Below are 25,885 nucleotides of genomic sequence, written 5' to 3'. Positions count from 1 at the left end.
TCCTGGTTTTCATGAACTCACCATGCAATGCAATTTTCAATCAAACACTTTCTTTGGACCAGGCTCTCTTCTAAGTGTTTGTATTACATTCATTACATTTGTCTTACCTTATGAGATTAATTTTACACTACTGTCAGAGGTACAACGTGCTGTTTAATGACACCAACATAGAAAAATGGAAATTGGTATCAAAATAGAATCATTTCTTTCTTAGTTACACTTTTTTTCTTCCCTTATTTTTTTACCTTGCCCTTCCTCCTTTGGGTCTGGGCTTTAGAATTCTACTTTTGTTCAGATGAATTCAACAAACATTATTATTATTATTATCTTGAAGTAATTGTACAAAGGAGTTTCAATTCTACCTGTCAATTTATGGTTACAAAGCATTTTGATCAATAAACATTTTCAAAGCACCTATTAACTTGGCAATATTCAACAACAATATAGATCAGCAAACAAAACAATTTTACTAACTCTTAATAAGCACCCTAGATAACACTAGCAGTTGCTAAAAGAATGTGTGGATATGGAAAAATGTCCAGGGCTCCAATGGAGTAAAAAAAAAAAATTGGAAAAATTTGGCTCCCTTGTTTAACTGAACTAATTTGAATCATCTATAGAAAAAAAACTTGAAGAATACAAATCTAATCTTGGGAGGGGGTTAATTTTAAAGAGTTAAAATTATAAAAGACTTTAATTTTCTTCTTTGTCTTCTGATTTCTAATTTTTACAGATTACTTCTGTATGTTAAAAAATGCACAGAAAGAATACATCTATCAAGAAGACATGGCTTCCTATATTTGCTGAATCATGATTAACTTTATGAGTCAACTTGTCCACATCGTTGTCAAATATCATTCTATAAATGTTTTTGGATGAGATTAACATTTAAATTGGTAGACTTTGAGTAAAGCGTATTACTATGGGCAATAAGTCTCATCGAATCAATGAAGGCTTTAATAGAAAGAAGACTAGCTCTTAAGCAAGAGAGAACGTGACTAGCCTATAGCCATTGGCACTCCTCCCCAAGTCTCCAGCCTGCCTGCTTACCTTGTCAGACTCTGGGCTCATGAGGCCGCCTCAATTACCACAGTCAAATTCTTTTTTCTTTTTTCTTTTTTCTTTTTTCTTTTTTTTGCCAGTCCTGGGCCTTGAACTCAGGGCCTGAGCACTGTCCCTGGCTTCTTTTTTGCTCAAGGCTAGCACTCTGCCACTTGAGCCACAGTGCCACTTCTGGCCATTTTCGATATATGTGGTACTGGGGAATTGAACCCAGGGCTTCATGTATACAAGGCAAGCACTCTTGCCACTAGGCTGTATTCTCAGCCCTTCAAATTCTTTTTTCTTTAAGTAGTTGTACAAAGCAATTGCCACTCAGCAAAGCAGTTTATGGATACAATGTGTATTGATCGATGCCACTTACTTATTTCTCCTTCACCATCTCCTAACCCAAACCCTTTCCTCAATTTTCTTCATTATGTAGACTATGCATGACATTTTATGACTCCATTTTCTCCCCATCCTCCCTTCATTTTTCTACCCCTCTCCTTGATCCCATTCCCCTTTTGAGTAGCTGTTTCCTGGTGTTCGTTTCATTAGACTGTGAGTTAGTCTTTCTAAGGAATTACATTTTGAAGTCTTCCCAGAATCTGCCAAAATTTGGCTAGTCCAGTTATTTATACTCGGATACCATCCAAAATAATTACTCATAAATTATACATTATTAAAATTATAAAATATTATTACTTATAAATAATTATTTATAAATTAATTCTAGGTTCTACAGGTGACAGACATAGATCAAGAAAATGTGGCATATATACACAATGGAATTTTATTTATCCATTAGAAAGGATGTTATTGCATCATTTGCAAAGAAACAGAAGGACCTGGAAAAAATATGATAAGTGAAGGAGTCAGGCCCAGAGAGACAAGGGATGCATCTATTCTCTCATACATGGACTTTGAGTCAATTTCTTAAGCTACATGGACACACGCTATAGGTTTCTCTGGCAAGCCTTGACTAATAGAAGAAGCATGTGCTTTAAAAGGCTAACGATACTTCTTGGGAGGAATGGTTTTACTTTAGTTAATCTCTGTGGCTAAATGTAATCAATAGAGACACTAAAGGAATGGCTTGGGGCATTTTGGACTGGCATAACCGCCTCAATCACCCCCAACAACCCTGAAAGCCAGAATGTGCGTGCCCTGCAAGCAAGTCTCCAGAGAAAGTTGGGGCGTTGTATCTGGAGAAAAAGACAGGAAGACATGAAGTTTGGGAAAACATAAGGCTGGCTGTAAGATCTCCCATGGTTCACTGGCAGCACCCATATCTTTTTTGCTCAAGGCTAGTGCTCTACCTCTTTGAGCCACAGCTCCACTTCCAATTTTGGAGTGGATAATTGGACATAAGAGTCTCAAGGACTTTGCTACCACTGCTGGCTTTGAGCCATGATACTTATATATCAGCCTCCTGAGTAGCTAAGAGTACAGGTGTGAGCCACTAGTGCTTGGCTAAGTGATTGTTCTTTTTTTTTTTGGCCAGTCCTGGGCCTTGAACTCAGGGCCTGAGCACCATCCCTGGCTCCTTTTTTGCTCAAGGCTAGCACTCTGCCACCTAGCCACAGCGCCCCTTCTGGCCATTTTCTATATATGTGGTGCTGGGGAATCAAACCAAGAGCCTCATGTGTAGGAGGCAAGCACTCTTGCCACTAGGCCATATTCCCAGCCCTAAGTGATTGTTCTTGATGCCAGCCTTAGAAGAGTAAAGATTCTTCTCATCATCTCTTCCCTCAGCTTCCTGGCTTGTGAGCTCCATCATGTATGATTTTACTGCTGGCTGTCAAATAAAGAAGAAAAATTATTAAAACATTACAAGTCTTAATGACTTTGTTAAAACATGTTTAAAATATACAGAGTGAAAATTAAAGTACCACATATTGATAATGTGATTACAACTATGAAAACTGATGCAGAAAATCAAGACTGCAGAGTAATGACAGAAAAATAAGGACAGGATTAGGCTAATAGAAGCCTGGAGAATTCTCCTCCCCACGTTCCCCAAACAAGGCTTGTTTAGTACTGGTTTTCCTGACAATCAAAAGAAACACACACACACACACACACACACACACACACACACACACACACACACACGCCCCTGGCCTGAGAACAAGTCAGGTTTTCTCTGCTGTGTTTGTGTGTTTCATCTCTAGGCTTCCTGAACTAAGGTGAGTCTAGAATCCTGGCATGTGACACACAGTAGGGCTAAATTTCTATGAACAATATTTAATTTAATACTCCATTCCCAAATGGTTGTAAGACCACATATTCAGAAGGGAACTGAGAAACTCAGAGAAGAAATTTTTGTAATCCTTAGCTAGTTGTACAAAGGGGTTTCAATTCAACACGTAGGTCTGTGAAAACAATGAATCTTGGTCCATGTCATCATTTCCATTAATATCTCTCACATCTCCCAACCCCACCCATCCCCATTTCACAGATATTCTTTGAAGAGTATGACTGCTTTCCCCACCCCTCCTCTAGACATTTGTATATCTCCCAACATTCATCTACCCCTAATTCTTGTCATGTTCTAGCTTTCTGATATTCACTTGGCTAAATTGTAAGTTAGATGTTCAAAAGAGTTGTACCACCAGAATCCTTTCTCTCAGATGCCATACCTTAGTTCATAGGTTTATGTATAGATGCATATGATTCTATAGATGTTACATATACATTCTAGTGTATATATGACTTCCACGTAGGAAAGAAAACATGTGTCCTTTATCCCAAAGGTTACAAGAGTATGTGTCAGTTTGCCAGAGCTGCCTTAACAAAATCCTACAGCGGGGTAGCTTTTAAACAATAACCCGTTTTCAATCTCACAGTTTTAGAGAGCAGAGGTTTGAAATCTGGGTGTCAGCAGAGGTGGTTTCTCTCGGGAGTCAAGGGAGCAGGCGTTCTGGGCCTCTCGGTCAGCATCTGGCGCTCCTTGTGGACATCATGCTCCAATGTGCCTCCGCCTGCACATGGCTTTGAAATCTGATGTCAGCAGAGGGAGCAGGTGTCCTGGGTCTCTCAGTCAGCATCTGAGGATCCTTGTGGTAAGGACATGACATCAGTGTCTATGAGCCACCACCCGTGCATGGCCTTTCCCTCTCTTCTTTCTCTTAAAGTGATAACAGTCATTTTTGTATTAGGGGTTGTCACACTCCAATAAAACCCCATTTTTGGCTAGATAAGATTTGTCATGACCCTATTTCCACATAAGAACTTGAACATGTCTTTTTAGGGAATGTAATGTAATGCAAAACAAAGGAAATCAAACCTGTATCTATTTGAAACCTTTGGTGAATTTCCCAATTAAAGTAGGGATTTTATAGGTACAAAGCAAGGCAACAGATAACTGAGGGGATCATTCCAACCATCCTGAAAATGCACACTGGATAACCAGTAAATTAATTGAAAGCATCAGAAGACTTAGAAATAGTACAGAAGCAATACTTGAAGTAATGTAATAATGGGTAGTATGTAGGTTTAGTAGATTAAAGCACAATGCTGGGTTCATTAAAAAGTTAACTTGGTTTTAAATTTCTAACTCAGTGATTACTAAATGGAGACCAAAAACACATTTACAGCCTCACTAGGAAAGTGGGTGCATTTTATTGGTAATTCGGCATTACTTCTACTCTACATAATTTATTCATTCTCCTTTGCCCCAGTATATACCATGAAATAATGAAACAGCTTCATGCGTGCGCGTGCGCGCACGCGCACACACACACACACACACACACACACACACTGGCTTTCATGTGTAAATTGCAAATGAAGTTGTATTGGGAGCTTGATGACAAAAAATATGTGAAATTCAATTGCAATTTGTGTAGTTTTCTTTCAAGTACATTTCAGTTGCTACAATCACTTTCCTGATTTAGATTCAATTATTTGATCCTGATATTCATTGGAAAATCAAAATCAAAAGAAATAATTTAATTCAGTGACTGCACTAAATAAACATTGCTCTTCACATTATCCAAATTTACAATCTAATCCACATGACCAGAAAATTAAATTTTCTCATTGTTAAAAATGATCAGAATAATTTAGCAGTATGCCTCCAAGTTATGGCTTCTCTAATTACCTTGTATCCTGAAATCTTAATTAATTATGTTCTGAGACATACAGTCTCTTTGTGCTCATTGCCGTCTCCTGTGCTATGTGAAGTATTTACACAGTAATTCCTATCACTGCATTTCAGTTTTGTCCCTGAAGTTTCATCCCTTTTGGTCATTTTAATCTTATTCTTCCATGTCCATTTACTACTATTTAGAAGAAGCATCCTGACAGCTGGCCTTCCCCACACCAAGATCCTCTTACCTGTCATCGAATTCTTTTGTGACCTAGTTAAATGCCACTTTTTTCTGGGTCACAGAAATGAAACGACCTTAAAAATCTCTATCTCAAGAAGCAACTCCTGGAATTGATCAGAGCCTGGGCTTTACTAGAAAATAAGTGGGTGAGCAACAGTGAGGCTCAGTGTGGGCATGCAAAGGCTTCATAGCCCTGGACTTTCCATTTCTGCAAAACCCATTTATCTGAACAAGAGGCTGATGATGTTCCCAAGAGCATCTCAGGAAAACTGACTCCAGAGAACATTGGAGCTTTAACTCAGCATTCTTATTTTCCAAAATTGCTTTTAAAAATCATATTAACAGAGCTGTTTTCTCTAGTGGCCATTCTAGGTAGGACCCCTGGAAATAAAGGCCCTTTGCACAGTGGGGTGTAGATGAAAATTAGGAAAAATACATCATGGCTACCATGCTGGAGCTTACTGTTATTGTCTTCTTGAAAACAATCTATTGTCCAGATGAAGCAATTAAGAGCAATTAAGTTATCTAATCTCACACAACTGGTAAGTAGCAAATGCAAGTAAAATTTCTCGACCAGTGCTTCCCAGATGTGAAACTGCATACAGACTATTTAGAGATGGTATTAATGTGTTGATTCTGATTTAGTGGACCTGGGATCTGTTGGCAATGTCCTTAGGTGAGATCATAATTCTGTAGAATCCACTCATGTTTTATTGGTAAAATCTATACTTTTTGTACCTGTTTGTTCAAAAGCATGGTCTGTGAGCCAGGCAACTGGTGATTCAGAGATGGACTCTCAATTGCTCTGCCAGCCAGCCCCCTGACCCGTCTCCATGTACTTGCCCTGACAGGCCGAGAGGCATAGCACAAGTGACAGACATGGAGGCTCTGAGGACTCATTTTCATGCTGACAGCAGGACCCATGGCAGTCCCCGACCCAGCACCTCCTGAGAATCAGAAACACCAACCAGGCTTCTCACAAAAAGAGGCTTTGTGAATCGGGTGGAGTAAGGTATATAGAGTATGTTAGGCTATGTGTAACTATTGGTGAGATTATTTGTTTTAGAAAATCATTTTCAATGCAATTAAAACAAGAAGAGACTCTCAAGACATAGTAGATATATCCTTTGACCTAAAAAGTCTACCTACAGAAATCTGCCCTTCAGAAATCTTAATGTGAGTGCATATTTTCACAAGGGTGTCTACAAGACCATTGTCTTTACTGAATAAATAGTTCAAGAGTAAGAGTGTGACTTGCTCAATTATGGAATGATCATAATATAAGGAACAGCACAGCCATTCTGTATGGTTCGTGGAGCCTGGATGAGTGACTGTCCATGATGCTCTTAACATAGTGAGTTGCAGCGAGTTCGTAAAATAGGATCCAAGTATGTGATTCCCCACATGTATTTGTGCATTTGTTTATTGTATTGGTCAGTTTGGGCTGCTGCAAGGAAGAACCGTAGACAGGAAGGGTTATAAACAGAAGAATGTTACTTTCCACAGTTTTGGAGGCTGCAAGTTCAAGATCAGGTACTAGCATGATGGGTTCTGGATCCCCTTCTTAGTTTTAGACTACCAACTTTTCATTGTATCCTCCCATAGAAGGAGGAAAGCTAGGGGGTCCTTTGTATTTTTATTTTGTTTTATTTGGTTATTCTGAACTCAGGGCCTACCTTAGGCTTGCTCTGCAGTCTCTCTACCATTGAAGTCACTCTGCCTGTGTGAGGTCCTTTTTGTTAAGTAAGGCACTACTTGTATTCATGAGGGCATCACCTTTATGATCTGAGTATATCTTCTAAAGTTCTCTGGCAAATCTACTGCTTCATCTGTACCATGTCATAAGCTCTCTCTCTAAACTTAGTGCCAATCCAGTGCAATTGGCTGCCAAACAAAAGGTAAAATCTGGCAAAGAGGCTAGACTTCACAAAACGTGAGAAAGAGATAAGAGCTGGCTGAATCTTATGGAATGCTGTGGAAGTAAATAGAAAGGCTGCTAGATCACAAATCACATCTAAAGGAAATAAAATCAAAGATCACAAAAAATCAAGAGGTAAGAGAATGACTATTACTTATATTTTTAAAGAAGCCATCCTGTTTGTGTTGAGGCAGAGGTGGTACAGGAAAGACAGTTGCAAAATGAAGAGGTATTCACACTTTTTTTTTTTTTTTTTGCTGGTCCTGGCATTGGAACTCAGGGCCTCAGTGCTGCTCCTGAGCTTCTTTTGCTCAAAGCTAGTGCTCTAACATTTGAGCCACTGCACCATTTCCAGCCTTTTCTGAGTAGTTGGTTAGATATAAGAGTCTCATTGGCTTTCTTACTCAGGCTGGCTTCGAACTGCAATCTTCAGATCTCAGCCTCCTGAGTAACTAGGATATAGACATTAGCCACCAGCATCCAGCAATTAAATGTTTTGTAAAGCGCTTCCTTTGTAAATGAGGGTGAATGTGGTTGAAGTAGATTGTTTCCATGCATGAAAACATGCACAGGACAATGAAATCTGTTGGAATTGTTTGAGAAAGGAAAAGAAAATGTCATAATAAAATTCTCCTTCTCTGTATAATTATTTAGGCTAATAAAAAACCCTTTTTCATGAGAAAAATGTATGTCAATATATACATACATGGCCCAAGGGCTGGAAGTATAGTGCAGTGGTTGAGTATTTGCCTAGCAAGATCCTGGGTTCTAACACCAGCACCACAGGGAAAAAATGAAAGAAAGTGATCTGAAAGAATACTCTCCTTATAATTGAAGATGATTATAGGGGTTCATTATGACATTATTTGCTTGTATTTATATTTTTGATTTTATAATTACCTTGCACTGTTTTGGAAATACAAGAAAGAATGAATACTGATTGAGCTAGATAGCTCAAATGGTAGAAAACCTGACTAGCAAGCATGAAGCCCTCGGTTAAATCCTTAGTATTATCACAAAGAAAGAAAGAAAGAAAGAAAGAAAGAAAGAAAGAAAGAAAGAAAGAAAGAAAGAAAGAAAGAAAGAAAGAAAGAAAGAAAGAAAGAAAGAAAGAAAGAGAAAGAGAGAAAGAAGGAAAGAAAGGAAGAGAGAGAAAGAAAGAAAGAAAGAAGGAAGGAAGGAAAGAAAGAAAGAGAAAGAAAGAAAGAGCAAAAAAGAAAGAAAGAAAGAAAAAAACTGTGAGGAGAAAGTTTGAGCATCCATAACCTAAAGATCTGAAATCTCAAATGCTAACAATCTGAACCATTTTCAGTACTGACATGATAGCAAGAGTGGAAAATTCCATACTTGACCTCATGTGACAGATTTAGGTACATTGAAAATAATTATGTAACATTTCCTTCCGGCTATGCATATCCCATTAATTGTATAAAATTCCCTTTAGTCCACCTGTATCACGTATGGGTATAGGAAACATATATCCACTATATGTTTTGACTCGTGTCCCATCCTGAAGATCTCATATTATGTATATGCAAATATTTCAATATCTAAACCCAATTTGAAATATTTTGGTTCTAAGGATTTTGGAGACATGCTACTCAACCCATTATACAAACTGGAGTCCAAACCTATAATATTACTTAACCTGTCATATAAAAAATTGAAAGAACACTCGTTCCAAAAAAAGTATTTTAAAATTATGTTCTTAATCTATTTGTTTCTTTTCAACCTGTTACACTGTTTTAATTTTTGTGCCAATTTGTTCCAAATCATTGCTTATTGTTTGATATTTACATTTTTTTTCCAAATTTTCTTTATTACAAGCCTTATAAAGCAGGAACAATTATCTAGAAGTTAATTTGAATTTCAAAAAGCAAATGTAGACAATATGGAAGAATGTTGCAAAATGGATCAAATTGTTTTTAAACTGTGCACATCTAGGTGGGAATAGTGCCGTTTTATGCATGTAAACCACCTGTTATCTGAAACTAATGGGCAGAAAGGATAATTTGTGCACAAAGAACAAGTTTGATAGATTTGTTTTGAGAATGAACTTGCATTCAAAGATGCTTTTGGTGGACTCAGGCTGGCCTGCTACTTTGCTTCTGCAGAGAAGGAAGGTAAAGATGGCACCTGGAGGACTCCAACCTACTCACTACACACTCAGTGATGAACAGAAATTTCTCACTGCTGATAGTTTGGGTAAACAGAGGTGTCAATTCAGTGACAATTTTAAAGGAAGATTGTATTAAAAAGGTAACACTCAGGCCTAACTGCAATTCTTTTGAACTAATGTATGGGAACTTGGACTTTAGGAGGGTTCTCATCATTTTCAGAACTGATAAGAGAGACTCACTAGGCCTAAACCATGCAACCAGTTTCATCTGAATACTTGCTTTCCTTCCGGAGGCTTGGAATGTTGGTACATCCCAGGCAGAGGCTGCCAGCACAGCAGCCTCCACTGAGACCCCAACCTCTGAGGAGGACCCTGGCTTAGCAACATTTCACACCTGTTGCCACACCTGCTTCTGGGGCTGGGGAGAATGAAACACCTGTGTGTGGGGGCCCTGGTGCCTCCTGGGAGCTATGACCAGGTGCAGAAGGTTTGATTGGATGGTGTGTGTGGAGAAAGCCTGACACCTGTAGAAAAGTGCTTTGTGTTTGCTTTATCCTGAGTGTTTGACATTGCTAAATAATCCTGTCCAAAAACTGGATGAGTGTCTGTGTTTGTGTGTGTGCTCATTTCTGCTGCATCCCGATATCCTGTTATCTACCTCTGGCAGTGTGCCCTTTGTGAACTAAGACCTATGCTCTATTACCCATTCAAAAAGAGGACTGAAAATGCTTCGGTGTCTGCTCAGAGCCCTTCCTCGCTGCTCTTGACCATGCCCTCCTGTCTAGAGCAGTCCCTCACTTCACTGCCATGGTATCTGCTGAATGGAATTGGAACATGGCTAACTTTACTGGCCAAGGAGACTGGAAGTGTGTGTCTGATTCCCTTGACTTCAGCCCCTGAACTTTGTTCTTTTTCTGAGTTTTTCTTTGGGTCCTTTTATTGTGCTGAATCATGCTTGGGAATATGACTATATGCTAAGTCCTGTAGATCCTCCTAGGGAATCACCAAATGTGGGAGAGGTCTTGGCTTGGGGGCACTGACCCAGGTACAGGAGACAGAGAGAGACAGAGAGATAAAGGCAGAGAGACAGATACAGAGACAGAGACTTTCCACAGAGAACGATTGCCAAGTTAGGAGCCAGCCCTTCTACTCTAAAGAACTAGCACAGACTGCAGATAGATATAAATCAAGTCCTCCCCCACCACTCACCCCCACCATAGAAGACCAACACTATTTCTAAGGGGACATTTCTCTATTGCTTTACTGCTACAGGGTGGTAGTTGCAGTCATTAGCCTTGCTATGCTCTTGATGTATGGAATGAAGAATTGAGTGAAACACACACACCAGTAATTAGGAAGCACAGGATTATTGAAGGGGAAGCAAATTGAGAGTAAGTGGGAATGCATTCCACAGTGTGGGAATGGGATTCAGAAAGGATTTTCAAGGCCTGACAATTTAAGTCTGGTTTGGGTTGAGGAGAGTCTAGAAAGATCCTTCTCTTGGGAAGAGATGGACAGTTTTGAGTGGTAGGTGGTGGTTAGATAGAGGTTTTCCAATGGCACTTGTCCATTCCCACAATGCATTCTGGTATGATGACATTAATGATAGGTAGTGCATAAACACGAGGTCTTATTTTTTTCCCTGAAAGTTCACTAAGCAGCTAAGCATAGGACTTTGCATGTGCCATTTAAGGAAGTTTTACTTTGCTGAAAACACCTTTTTGTTGTTTTTATGTGAGCCCACTCACCTTGGCCTCAAGATTTACCCACACTTTTGATGGTCATGAAGTAGATAATGAGGAGGGGTCTTATTTATCTTCCTGAATCACTACCACTTTAAATATATAGATGAAGATTTTATACAATTCTCTTTCTGCAAAGAGTAGTCACAGAAAAGACATACATAGAAATATGCTCCTATTGCTCAGTCCTTGAACACTTCACTGTCATTTAGGGTAAAAAAGCAGGAAGCTTCAGCATTTTCAAGACGTGCACTTTTAAATCTCTCTCACTGACTAAATTCATCAAAATTCAGTTGGGTTGAGAAGGACCAGAGTATTTAGCAGAAGATGCCATTGATTAATTTTTTCCATCAAAAACATTGAATGAAGGACATATATTTATGGGAAATGTGGCTACAAAGCTACTGCTGTGAAGTGATGGTGTGACCCTGCCTTCAGGTAACCTAGTATACTGGGGAGAAGACCTTGGTGTGGCTCCCACTGGCTTTTTATCAATCAATGTTTATGACTTAGGAATTTTGTGAGCCAGTTCCTATTACCTACTTATGTTACAGAAACTAGTATAAGCAACACACTGGTGCTCTCCATTTTGTTGCCAGTTGTTAAACACTTAACTACACAAGGGTTGGGTGGAGGGAAGAGAAAGACAAGTATCCAGAGGACTAGATTGCAGTGCAGTACTGCTCCAAACCAGCTCCTTCCTAGTATTTCAAGTAAGAAGACCAATTCCTAGATACTGCATTTAATAGGGAGTTGTGACTCTTTGGCTATACAATCCTAGCCAGGTTTAAGGTGGTAGAGTTATGCTGATGTAGAGAGAGGCTGCTCTATCAGTAGATCAGAGATTTTTCTTGATGGCCCCATGGCCTTGTCCATTCTCACCAAGGCAAAGTCACAGAGTGCTCCCTACCTTCTTTCTAGGGTGATATCCTAGCCTCAAGATAGCTTATTACAGTATCACTTCCTCTGCAAAATATCTATCTGCCTGCCTGCCTGTCTGGCTGTCTGCCTATATCTGTCCATCCGTCTGTCCATCCATCTATCCATCTATCTATCTATACACACATGTCCTATAGATAGCATTGATACTGGAACTTGAACTAAAGGACTAGGCTCTGTTCCTTAGCCTTTTTCTCAAGGCTGGAGTTCTACACCTGGAGCCATATTTTTGGCTTTCAGGTTAATTGAAGATAAGAGTCTCATAGACTTTCCTGTCTGGCCTGGCTTTGAAGCTCAGTCTCATGAGTAGCTAGGATTATAAATTTATGTCACTGGCACCTGGCTTGTCTTCCATAATTTTAAGTAACTTTCATTCCATACAGAAACATTTCTGGAGTCTTAGAAGAAAACTCAAGCACTAATTATGCCCTCAGTTTTAAAACAAAGCAAAACAAAAAACAAAACCCAATTCTTTTATTTAAGAGAGAGCAAGTAAGCAAGAAGGCTAGTGAGAGAGAGAGGGGGGGGAGCATTAGAGCTATTGCCAAGAAGAGCTTAGGGGAGCCTTCTGAAGAGTAACAATTAACTTCATAACATTTATTTATTTAATTTATTAATTATTCTAGCCTCTGGCCTGCTTTTCATTGCTGTTATCAGGAAAGGGCCCTCAAAGATTGTGCCCAATAAGATACATACGATTTCAACATGTCTGCAGTAGAGTCGAAGGGGAGTGAGGAGAAGTTAGACAACAAAACACCACCCCCCCAACACACACACTCAGGTGTGATGGCTAGACAGGGCTGAAGAGAAGGCCTTCCCACCATGCCTTGTGCAATGCGCCCTGCTGAGTGTTGTGTGTGAGCATTTAACCCCAGACAAACACAAGGAACTAGTTAAAAAAGAGTCAGTGCAAAGAGGTTTCATTTTTTTCTCTTTACTTAAAAACTTGTTTTGATCATCAAATTTTGGCAGTAACAAATGTATACACTGTTTGGTTTTCTCTTTTGCTTTTTAAAAAAATGATTTTCTTCCTTTATTTTCTTCCTTTCTCTTCTTTCTTTCTTCTTTTCTTTCTTTTTTTCTCTCTTTTTACTTCCTTCTTTCCTTCCTTTTTTTTTTTTAAGAAAAAAGAACACAAGGCTGAATACTGCCTATAGCATTATCTTCAGCAACAATCCATTTCTGGAAGGGACAAGACCCACTTCAAGTGCTTGCTTTCCCCTTTGCATAAGTTTTGTGTGTGAGATGTGTGCAAGTTTGGGTGAGGGTGCATGTGTGAGAAGAAATGATATACTTCATTGTGACTCTGAACTGGTGTAATAATCAGGTACTAATAACTGTGCAGGACACATTCATCTTGAAAAATGTCGATACAAACACTGAAAAAAGTTAAATGAAAATAGCAGAACCAAAGAAAAGTTACAGTACATTTTGAAAAGATTATAAAACATTGTTTTCAAATCTAAAGTCCTACTTCTTGTGTGTAGTTACCTCAAAAGCTTGCAGACTGTCAGCAAGGATGACTTAGAATGATAATCGACCCTCCAAATTAAAGCATCCTGTTAGGCATCAGATATAGTATCTACAAAAAGCCTGGAAAATTGGAAACCATTTATATACAATTTTATAAACATTTTTAAACATCAAAACATACATCTTTTACAAACCAGCCTGTTTACAACAGGGAAGTGTACAAGACAATCTCTGATACAGTGCTTTAAAAGAACTGCTTCCATTTCCAAACGCATTTGTCACTCCCAAAATGCAGTAGTATGGGCTCATAAAATTGTTAAATAGTAGCAATTCAGGTATTTGTTTGCTGGAAGGATACTACAGTACATACTAATGGGTCCAACACACTCCAAGTGACTATACGATTCTCTAGTGCATCCTAAACACTGGAAGAGACTAATTATGGCCTTTGTGTATTATTACATACTTGTAATTATTGCTTTTCATTATTACATAAGAAATACCTTATTCGTTTCCTATCTTAGCCAGCTGGCTAAATGTTAACTGATGCCAAACTCACTCATGGCAACTTTAAACCCCAGTATTAGAAACCAGAAGCTCAAAGACATAGTGAGTTTTCATCAGAGTAATGTGCAGTTGAATATTGCAGGACATAAACCAGAAAACATACATAAACTACCTTCAATGGACCACAAAGAATGACGACACTGAAAGAATGCCTCTTCAAATCTCCATTTCCCATGGCTTGAAATGAAAAGCACAAAAACCCAAAGCCCAAGTACTTGAGTATTATTTATGTGCTGACAGGGTAGCAGAGTGAAGAGGTCAGACATATACCCAGGCAATCCACACAGCACAAACCCTAGATCTTTCCCAACCATGTATAACAGGAGTGTTTCCTGGGGCTTTGATGACTTAGTTTGATCATCTCTTTTTCAACCTTCCCTTGACTTTGATGAGAATGACACAGTATTGAGACAGGTACTGAAGTAAGCAGAAGGCAATGAGTGGCCTATTCTGCCTTTTCTCTAGGCTGTGCTAGTGATTTCTCAGGGCAGGTTGAATTAAACCCCAGAGGAAACTCCCTTTCCAGGTTTCATACTGATCCTCTTGTAGGTCAAACATGGGAGGCATGGACTTTACCAACTCTTAGAATGAGACTTTTACCATGACATTTTATGAGTGGGTAGGACGTGGGAACACATACATCAGGCATGGAATGGAATTCAGCAGCAAAACACTCTTCAGGGGAAAGGGAATAGATTAAACATTGGCTTTCGCCATCTTTTATTGCCCCATTATTCAATTTAAACTACTATTCTTGCTACTCTCAGTCTAAGCAGAATGTGTGCAGTATGTGTTAGAAAAATAGGGAAAGACACTCATTGGTGTTTGTTGTAGTGGAAGGGGAAAGAACAAACAGCAGGTGATGAGAAGAATAAAAAAGAACAAAACTTGCTCTGGGCTCCAGTGTGGCTCACTCCTAAAGTCATTGCTACTCAGTAGGCTGAGATCTGAGACTGCAGTTCCAAGCCAGCTGGAGTGGAAAAGTCCATGAGACTCTTATCTCTAGAAAGATGCAGGAAGTGGAGCAGCTAGCAGAGCTCCAGCCTTGAGCAAAAGAAGCCAGGTGAGAACACAAGTCCTGAGTTTAAGCCCAAATACCAGCACAAAAACAAAACAAGACACACACACACACACAAATACAGATAGAAAAACCAAAACGTGAATCTAGCACTTCATCCTATACAGTTTCACTGCCAGTGATGATGGGGCTTAGTACAATTCTGTACTTACCACTGCATCTACATTTAAGACACATTCACATGGCAAGAGCAGCATTTGGATGGATGTCCAAAGAAATGTATGGATTACCTGAGGGCATCATTCCTCAGAAGTGGAAACAAGATCATAAGGCTTCTGAGGAATATCCTCTATGAATTTCCACTTGCTATATATATTCCAAAGAAGGAATCGTGGCAGTCAGAGGGACCATCAGAAGCAAGAGGAAGCCATGGAAAAGATGGTTTAGTCGTGAATAATATTATTTAAAAAAGAATACTGGTTAAATAAGTGGTTGGGTTCCAGCAACTACTTCTTATGTAAACCTGGGCAAGTCTCTTTCCCGCTCTGGGTATGTTGCTAGAACTCAGGGCCAAGGTGCTCTCCCTTGGCTTTGTTCCTCAAGGCTGGCACTTTAAGACTTAAGCCATACCTCCACCTTTGCTGGTTAGTTGGAGATAAGAAGATCACAGACTTTTCTACCTGAGCTGGTTTTGACTCCCATCCTCAGAACTCAGCTTCCTAAATAGCTAGGATTATAGGTATGAACCATAGGTATCCATCCATAGATTCAGAAATCTTAACGACCCTTCCAAGTAGCTCCTCAAAGCAGCAGTCATTCCACTTAGCTCAACCTTAGCCTGACTGTAAGCCTACAGGGAAATCTCCCTTTTCAAAAGATGGAGAGATACTATGTGTTTATAGGTAACCGATATAAACGTAAAATATTTGCCTGGTATATAATTTAGCCGCACATCTCTTCTGTTGAAAATCAGGGGAAGGAACCCTGAAGATAGAGGTATTTTCTATATAGGTCACAGCAAAGGGAAGGCAAGATTTTTTTTTTCTGTGGCTTCACCACTGCATTAGAATCTATTTTTGCCTTCATTACTGTGTCAGTCAGGCACTCACTCTCCACGACATGCTGTGTAAGCACCAGCGAGTGACTCATCCACATTCATCTCATTCTAATCTATCCTAGGGGCACAAAATGAATTGTTGGTTTTACTTTGATGGTTTTTATGTCATTGTATTATTAAAAGTGTAGCAGTGATTCAATTCTAGACCATTAGTTTGTCATTTTCTTTGTGATTCTTGCAAATGTGCTTCTTATATAAGAAAAATACCAGACTTGATTCTCAACAGCAGCCTTAGTGAAATTCATTTATTTCAAGACCACAGTGTGGATAAACGCCTTCATGGGCAGGCCCAAACAAGAGACAGGAGGAAAAAGGCTGAAGAACCTGAAGGGGATCCACTTACTCAGGAAGTTCAGGAATGAAAAGAGATTTTCTTTTTGTTTTAATGACAAACACTGAGAAACATTGACTCCTATAAGGAAGTAAGTGGATTAAACACAACTGAAACAACTGAAAATACATCTGCGTGAGGACACACAGATGTAGGACAGGACGATTTATACACCAATGCCAGATGTCATGGGAAACTGTGAACACATAGATTTGCTCAGTAAGCAGATAGTGCAAATATGCAGTTACTTACCATGGCCACGGCACGGCTGGCCATGATCCGATTGAATCAAACGAGGAAAGTTATTCACCTTGTCACCTGTAACTTTTGAATACTGGGTATTTCCTGTGGGATGAGTCTCCTGTCAATTTTGGTAAATCATGGCCAAACCCACAATGTCAGATGGAAGGAAATCCATGTGTAATTATGCATTACACATTTTCCAAATAGAGGTTACTTCAGAAAAACTATAAAACATTGCTTTAAAAAAGCATAGCTTTGCTTTAAGTTAATATAAATGGCAGTACCAAAATAAGATGAACTAAATTTGAGTAAAATATGGCATTTGGTGTTTCTCTAACATTGTAGAGATCAGAGAAATTGGAAGGTAAGCTGTGCCTGCTGGCAGGATTTTCAACATGGTCCATTTCCTAAATCCTTCATTAGCGTTCCTCAAGAGCAGCCGTATAGAGCAAGCACATATTTGTACATAGGCCCAGACACACACACTACCTTAATTTATACACAATAACTAATCTATAATCTACTTCCTTCTTCTTTTGAAGCATAATTGTATGTATAATGATGATGCTACCAATTAAGAAAACATACACCCTTTCTCTGCATTATAAAGAACTGTGATTATCTAGGCTAAATACTTCAAAAGCATCATATTTCCTCTTTTATCCCTGACATGTGTGAGCTCTACTTAAGCTTCGTGATATTTCCCATTCTAGAGAATACTACACCAACAGAAGCCTATTTCTACACCAATCTTAGAAATGAAGACAAGATCAGGCATATGAAACAAGATAATCACATTCTTTCTAATGCTTGAACATTAACCTTCTCCCCAACCCCCAAGATAAAACCCACACAGCCTCCTATTGCTCTTTGTTGATAACATTCTCAAGTTTCATAAGATGTAACTATCTCTTATATTGGATGCTTAACAAAAACAAAAACAATTCAGCTTACTAAAAATGTTACTCAAACCTAATTTTACAGCTGGAAATCAAACAGCTTATTAGAAAAAAATAGAGTTGATTTTAAAGGCTTCAGCCCATTTCCTTCTTTTCTTCCACCTAAAGTACTTTTTTCATAATTAATTACTAGTATTTTCATTTCATTGGCTCAAAATGATAAGCAACAACATCTCTCTGACTGTTGCATTATTTAATAATACTGCAAGGACTGGTGCTCTGGGGGGTAATCAAGCACGAAGCCACACCTGATCTCCTGTTCAACACTAGTGAAACCCTTTTCCTTCCTTGGCCTTCCCAAGCCATGAACACAGGGACCGATGGTGTAGCAAAGTGAACAGTTCTCTCTCAGAAATAATTTCTGAGCCTTTCTTTTTCACCAAACTAGAACCAAGCTTGCTTGGGACAATGGAACTTGTGAAGAAGTTCTTCCTGGAAAAACATCACATTTCCACAGACTACTCTTATTGAGACACAAGCTCGGCCAGTCTCCTTCCATCTTTCAGTGGCAAAAAAGGCCTTGCTTGTGCCTTTACACTTGAGTCTGGTGCTGAGTCTCCACAAAGGGAACATGGAGACTGGTGAGGCTTAGCTCGCCCATGCTCTCATAGTCACTCACGGCTGCTTCAGAGTCCCCAAAGCCACAATTGGCGGACATGTCTGAGGATGAGGTGCCTCTGGAATTGTGCAAGGATAGAGGCATGTTGTCTGTCGGGCCTGTGGCCTCCGTGGCCTGGTTCATGCTGCTGGCAAGAGTACTGAAATCACAGCCAGCAGGTGAGCCCACCAAATCCGCTTCATTGGGGAATGGATGAGGAGGGAGGTACTGGCTGGGGTGGAACTGGGGCCTTCTCCTGCAGTCTGGGCTCAGAGTGCTGGCCAGGGAGACAGGCTGGGAGGGAGCCAGCACCTCATATTGGTCTGGGAAGTCTTCTGGTAGGGGTGGGGGCAACTGGTCCTGACTCAAAAACTCTTCTTCATGAGGAGGTGGGTATTCACTGTCGATGTCATAACCCCCCAGGTAGTAATCACTCTCCAGCTCCCGCGTGCTGCCCTGGTGCACAGTGCCTCCATCCTGGCTCTCATAGTTGGGAACTTCCTCTATGTCTGACAGGCGGGCCCCAGGCATCCAATCAGAGGTGTCCCAGTGGTAAGCTGCAAGAGAAAAGCCAGGGCAGTTAATGTCTTTCCAGACTGGAATGGGGGCAGGACTGGGAAAGTAGTGGAGAGAATGGACATGCAGCTCCTAACTCCCAAGACAGCTGGTGAAGCCAGGCTCATCAGCATGCTCCTTAACAGCAGTCAGTGGGCCCAGCCATGCTGGCCGGGGAAAGCAGGCAATGGCGACGGTGAGAGATGGCTGGATGCTGCAGAGCCTCATGTCTGCCAAGGAGGAGACATGGCCAGGAAGGGGAGGCTGAGAAAACACAGGTGTGGACCCCCTTCTCTACCTTTCCTGTCTGCATGCTGGCAGAGAGATATATCCAGGGGCTTGTGGACCATGGAAAACAAGGAGGTGACTGGGCAGATGGATGAGGCTGGAAAAGGAAAGCAATGGAACTTTCACTTCCAAGACTGAGCACACAAGACGCCTGGAACATGCAAAATGGAGATGACAGAGATGCAGAGAAATGAGAAGAGGATAGCAGGGCAAGAATGAACTCAGAAAGGCAAAGTGCTTAAAGAACATGTTATGCTGGGGTGTTGCAGAATCACCTCGGTTGTAGTTCTGTCCTTGGTCCATGACAGACACTGTTTAAATACAAAGTAAAAAGTGAATCTCACAATCTATGTCATGTGATAAATGGTACAGCAGAACATTTTAGAAGACATTCAAAACACCTAAAGAACCATGGGCTGTAGAACTAAGGTTAGCCTCGCAAAAAGTTCTCCCATTTTTTATTTAGGAAATAAAAATATAAAACCCCACTTATATCATGTTATCACTAAAGTGGCCTGATAGAATTCAGTCCCCTGACATAACTTTGAAAGATTCCTTGTCAGTGATGTCAATGAATACGAGTAGAGTGTAAGAATGATTTAGACACTACCTTGGGTGCCAATGCATTGGCTATTCTTGGAAGGGTTTTAAAAGCCTATTCCACATATTGAAAAATTACAACTGTGTTTTTTTCAGTTGTTAAATTTATTCCAATCTATATAGAAAATACCCAGCACCTTATTTGAATATACCCAGCAAATATTTATCATAAACTTTGTTGATTAAAAACACCCCAGTACAAAGTAATATCGAAACAGAATTTCTAAAATGATAACTCTTTCCACAAATAAATTTTGGAAGAAAAAAAGTAAATACCTTCATTTTCTATAGTATCAACTACATTGTTGACAAGCTGAATGACAGTCACTATGGATGCTTTGGGCGGGAGAAGATGGGAGGGGAGGGAAGCACAGCTTCGGATTAGTTATGTGTTTCAAGCACACATTAACTTCTTTTAACAATATAATAACAACAACAACAATAATAAACATGCAGCACATAAACACCCAAAGCTTTCCCATGGTCTGCCCTTAGGGTATGTATCTAGGAATCTTTCCTGTAGGATCCTATTTGTTGAAACAGAGACAAAGGGCAGCATATTTGGGGGCATTCCTCCTGAAAAGCATAATTGGCAGGTATTGCTGGGTCATAAATTCATATCCTATGTTCCTGTAAAATCAATGTAGAAGGCAGTAGCTCATAAAGCTCAAGCTAACATCTTGTGAGCAAATCTTAATGGCTCTCAGAGGAAGACCTCACTGTTCTCGGAATAATTACTTGTTGGTCTGTCATGCTGTGATGGACTCAGCACTGTTGTCAGCAGGTTGGATGAATTCACACGCAAGTAATACCACCAGTAGTTCAGATCAAGCCAAAGCCAGGCTACTGCTGGCCAGAAGTTTTCAAATGGCCTTCAAATAGAATCCTGAAGGCGATCTCCATGATCTATGTGGGTTGCCTTAGGGGCTGGTATTCCTAATCTGTAGAAAAGTGATCAACACCAGCCTTCTGAGTAGGGATGCTAATCATGACAGGACAAGTGCAGGGCCTGGAGAGCCTGTGGGGACCACGGACTGCCCTAACTGGAGCTGCTGCTCTTAGCTGTGAAATCTTAAGTTCCTGGTGTTTTACATGCAGTACCGACTAATGCTGGTTGTTCCTTCTGCCTGTGAATGAGGAAAGAAGGGTGGACCATGTTCACCAGGCCTGGGTTGAGGTTTCTGTTCTTGACCATCTGAGAAGGGTCAGCGAGAAGAAATTCAGGTGCATGGCTTGTTATCCTAGTGGACTGGTATACTGGGGCTTTTGAACTCTTCAGGAGTGTCAGGTGTTGGGTAATGAGGTGGGGGGGGGATGTGGAGAGGGGAGGTAAAAGTAGATCCTTTCCTTCCCAGGCTACATGTATGACCTTAGAGTTCACCTGTACTTGTATTGTTGGGAGGCATGCACTGAGCCACTTTCATTCTGCACTTCTATGTACAACAGGCACAGGAACACATTAGGGACTCATATATTGAATGGTTATATAAATTTATTAATAAATAAATCACCAAAAGCTGGTAAATGGGAAGAATGATCCAAAGTATAGGCTAAAAGAAAGCTGCTTGGGCCTGTGATGACTATTTGAAATTACTTTTGGTTTAGTGCCATATGGTAAACATTTGGTTTTATGACTTTCTACTTCCCTTTCTACTCTGCAGAGAAAACACATCCTTCAGATCTGATTTCTCAGCTGAGAAATCACAGTCCAGAATCAGCATCTGCTCCACAAACCGAAGTTCACAGGGAGTAGAGATGGCAGATCCAGAGGTATTGCAGCAATCTGTGAGTCATAAGGACTTGTGTGCCACACTCCGGATGGACTGTGAGTGTTTCTAAGGAGGTGTCTCCTAGTTCTGCATCAGTTCTTCAAAAACCCATGACTCTAAATGTTTATAAGGAAGATTCATCTAAATGAAGACGTCACTGGTTCGATAGCAAGGCACTTTTGTCTCTGAACTGATTTCAGAGACTTAATTTCAGGAAGATCAATATAAAGGGAAGAGATTATAAGTAAAACAAAAAGAGCAATGTTATTCTCTGTGTTAGGAAGTATCACTTGGGGTAGTTTATTTCATAACGTATCATCAGGGTCCAAATCAAAGATGATTCACTACTGGAGTTCCAGGGAAATGCAGTTGACCCCTGGAGCTGTTCTTTGGGCCTGCTCAGAACCATAGCTCAGTAGGGGCTTCTCTCGCCATGACACACAGCCGGGGGTCGATTCTAAAGCCAGTGAATATGCTCCAAAACCCAGGGTCAGGTCAAGAAACACTGCTATGCTGGTCTCCGTCCCCTCTACCCCTCCACCAGTATCTCCCATCACAGGCAGCCCAAATCACTCAGTGCTAATAAGCATCTCTCTTACCATTGTCATCCCCAGAGTCTGACTGGAAGGAGCTCAAGGACTGGACTTCAGAGTTGCTGCCTTTATTGCTGCCTGCAAAGCAGGTTACTTCTCCTGAGTCATCAACTCCTTTGTCTTCATGGAGAGCCAGAAAGAAAGCAGAAGTGACAATGGTTACCTTGTGAAAATTTGTGGTCCTCCTTCCCCACACAATCCAAACCAGCTCTGGGCTCTAATTTGCCCATAAGAAATAACCTAGCTCCAGAATGGAAAATTGATTGTGCCACGGGGGGCAAAGGTCTGTCAATCAAGTGATTTACATTATGGATCTGAAACCCTTAACCCACGGGAAATGAGCTTCAAATAGCTGACAGCCGAGGGAGCGATTCCCTCCTCCAAGTGAAGGCACTTGAGTCGTGAACAGTGAAAGAAGATGAGGTGGCTGAGCTGCCCCTTTGCCATTCAGACTTAATTTACGTCATTTACATGAACCGATGTGGTGTCAACATCAGGTTAAAAGAGATTACTTTTAAAATAGGGACATACATATTTTATAGGCACGGCTGCCATTCAACTTAGCCCATTGCTGTCTCTGGGGAGTAGGTGAAGTTTCAGCTCTGCCTCCTAGAGGGCAGTGACGTATCAGTTTTGGAAATGACGATATTCTGTACTATGTCTGGTAGGACAGTCAGTGTGTGGATGTGCTCTTACTCGCATACTTCCCTTTTGCTGTACAAAGACACTCAGAAACAGACAGACAGGTACACATGCATGCATGCACACACAGACACAGACACAGGCTATTTTCTTATTTGATAGAGTTTTTTTAAAAGCAATAAAAACAGACCTTAACTTGAGATTGTTAAGTACAAAATTAATTAGTTTCCCAGAGATGGTCTCAGCAGCTAACTGTGCCTTGCTTAACAAAGAAGGAAATGTATGCCATATAACCCAACAGTACGATGGGGGGAAATAGGAGTTTTGGCCTGAGGTGGGTTCTGGAAATAAAGCTGTCAGGTCATGAAACTGGGCAGAAAATGATCACCAGGAAAAACTGCAAATCATCATGTAACATGAGCGTATAAACTCATACAGACTTGTAATTATGGGGGAGTTCTTCATGACCACAAAAATCAGTTTCCTCCATAAAGGAGTGAGGTTAGGAACAGCACAGAGGCTCTGCCTCTATTGTCCCATGTTGAAGCCACCGGCAAATGATGAGTTGGATAAACAACTATTTTAGGTGCACCAGGGAGAAATTTACCTCCCAACAACTGCACTATAAATGGTGTGACATAATCAACAAAGCAGAAGAGGTCCACAAACTTAGCCCTGAATGCCAAGAGGGAAATGACAAATGATCTGTCATGGTGGATGTGTGCCATGCCATGCATAAACCTCCCCCACTTCTCCTGTCTTGAAGAATTTGTGGGGGGGGCAGGCATGGGGCTTTAACTCAGGGATTCATGCATGCTGGGCAAGCATTCTACCACTAAACCACATTCCCAGCCTTTCCTCCACTTCTCTACTCCCCGTCCCCCCAAACCTCTTTCATTTTCATTGCTACAAGAACCTATTTGCTGGTGGACTGGCAATGCTCAAGTAAATTCCAACAGTAGGATAATTTGAGGATTGTATTTATGGTTAAAATCCAAGGGCAACTACTTAAAATATATTTGTGCCAACCAAAAGACAGATGGCATGTTGGGGTAGCACTGGAATAGAAAGATTGCACCCTTGGCTCTTTGTTCTTATCAAGATATGTTCTTATTTATCCCCCCCCCACCCACCCTCCTTGCTTTCCAAGGTTCCCAGAGCAGTGCTGTGAGAGCCTGCTTTGGAGCTCTCCTCTCTCTAGTTATGCATTTTCCGGCAGGTGACTTCACCTCTCAAAGCAGTGCTTTACTCCAGGAAGTGAGGGTTGTTAATGCTTCTCCTGTGGTGTAATGGCATCCAATGTCTAATGTGATGATGTAACACACAACTGGTTGTTATGCCTAGATTTTCTCACCAAACCTTTTGTCCGTAACACTTTCATGATGGCTTCTATCATGACGCCTCCACTGAGAATCTCTGGAGACTGAAAGTACCTTCCAGATGTTGAATTCAGTATAGATATGTCCTCCTGGTGGTTTTAGAGTATTGTCTACCATTGACTATTGATATTCTCTGGGAGTCAGCACAGCAGGTCTCATCCTCTGGGAGTCAGCACAGCGGGTCCTCCTCTTTACCTCCTCTCCCTGCTGGTAAGAACACCTCTCTCTTCCCAGTTCCCCTCTTCTGCTTGACATCCACATTCAGACATCTCAAGAATTTTTTTTCAGACTCTCTCTCTCTCTCTCTCTCTCTCTCTCTCTCTCTCTCTCTCTCTCTCTCCTCGGTCCTCTCTGAGCAGCGTTTCCTATACTGTCACCTACGCTGAGTGCATGGATGGTGAGTTTTCACTTTTAGGCTTGAACTCCCTGTGGCTGGATAATAAAGTTACTGAGCCCAAGCAAAGTCTTAGGTTACAACAGCATGTGCCTTAGTCTCATTCTGCCTGATACTAAAGCAGGGAAAAGCATCACCTTCCTTCAACTAGACACGCACAGAAGCTACAGCTACTTAATCGGCTTTCTGCTTCCTCACTTTGATACTGTTCAGCCCCCTTTGATACTGATTATTCAGAGCCAGTTTTTCAAAGCCTAAGAGACATCCACTCCCTTACTTAAACTCCTGCCCTGCTTCTACTGCTAAAAGCATGTTCTGTCTCCTGATTCTCACCAGGCTCCAGCTGCACCGACTCAGCTGTTTTTATCACACCTTGCACATTCACACCTCCAGCCCTTTGCACTTTGTGCCTCTCCACTGCTTAGAGTCCTGCTGCATGAGGGCAAAGGAGAGGAGAGGGCGGCCACCATCTGCTGCCAGCCACTTCCCCTGTCTTGTGGTGCATGGCTTCCTTTCATAGATCCTATGCTTTGCCTAGACAGAATGACTATCTTTGCTTATGAGCATGCTGTTGGTCTATGGAATGGCTCTGTCCAGATCTCTTCCTCATTCTCTGCTTCCCCCGAAGTCTAACATCCGCCCTTCTCTCCTGTCTGCTCACTACTTCCATGGCTGTTCTTGGGGTCAATTGTGCCCCAGGACGAGAAGAACATAGACTTTTAGATTCTGGGAGGCTGCACGTGGCCAGTAGTAGCCTCCTGGAAGCTGTGTGCTTGGGCATGTAATGTGAACAGAAATGAGAGTCAGAGTGAGCACACTTCAGGGAACCGGTGGTGGCTCATACCTAGAATGCTAGCTACTTCAGAGGCTGAGATCTGAGGAATAATGTTGAAAGCCAGCCCAGGCAGGAAAGTCTATGAAACTCTTATCTCCAATTAACTTCAAAAACCCAGAGGTGGAGCTGCTGCTCAAGTGGTACAGCACCCAAAAAAGCTTAGGGACCGGCACCCAAGTCCTGAGTTCAAGCCTCAGTTCCAGCATAGAAGAAAGAAGGAAGGAAGAAAGAAGGAAGGGAGGGAGGCAGGCAGGCAGGGAGGCAGGCAGGCAGGCAGGGAGGGAGGGAGGGAGGAAGGCAGGGAGGCAGGCAGGCAGGCAGGGAGGGAGGCAGGCAGGGAGGCAGGCAGGCAGGCAGGGAGGGAGGAAGGCAGGGAGGGAGGCAGGCAGGCAGGCAGGGAGGGAGGCAGGCAGGGAGGGAGGCAGGCAGGC

At 41.2% G+C, this 25,885-nt stretch overlaps 1 protein-coding gene across 2 annotated transcripts in view; it reads right to left on the bottom strand.

Moving 5' to 3' along the window:
• Positions 1-18,333: 18,333 nt before the first annotated feature.
• Fat3 (FAT atypical cadherin 3) overlaps positions 18,334-25,885 on the bottom strand; it is a 506,722-nt gene continuing 499,170 nt past the window's right edge. The window contains exons 24-27 of one of the 2 annotated variants that reach the window (XM_048345620.1): positions 22,211-22,324; positions 20,119-20,178; positions 19,518-19,553; positions 18,334-18,956 (exon numbers count right to left, since the gene is read on the bottom strand). In XM_048345620.1, coding sequence (XP_048201577.1) covers positions 18,334-18,956; positions 19,518-19,553; positions 20,119-20,178; positions 22,211-22,324 — 833 coding nt within the window. The remainder of the gene's footprint in view (positions 18,957-19,517; positions 19,554-20,118; positions 20,179-22,210; positions 22,325-25,885) is intronic. The other variant, XM_048345621.1, reaches the window with a different exon arrangement.

Source organism: Perognathus longimembris, chromosome 4 (genome assembly GCF_023159225.1).
Source record: "Perognathus longimembris pacificus isolate PPM17 chromosome 4, ASM2315922v1, whole genome shotgun sequence".
In the NCBI taxonomy this organism is placed as follows: domain Eukaryota; kingdom Metazoa; phylum Chordata; class Mammalia; order Rodentia; family Heteromyidae; genus Perognathus; species Perognathus longimembris.
The sequence above is the reverse complement of the archived record's forward strand: the minus strand, read 5'-3'. Positions and strand labels throughout refer to the sequence as shown.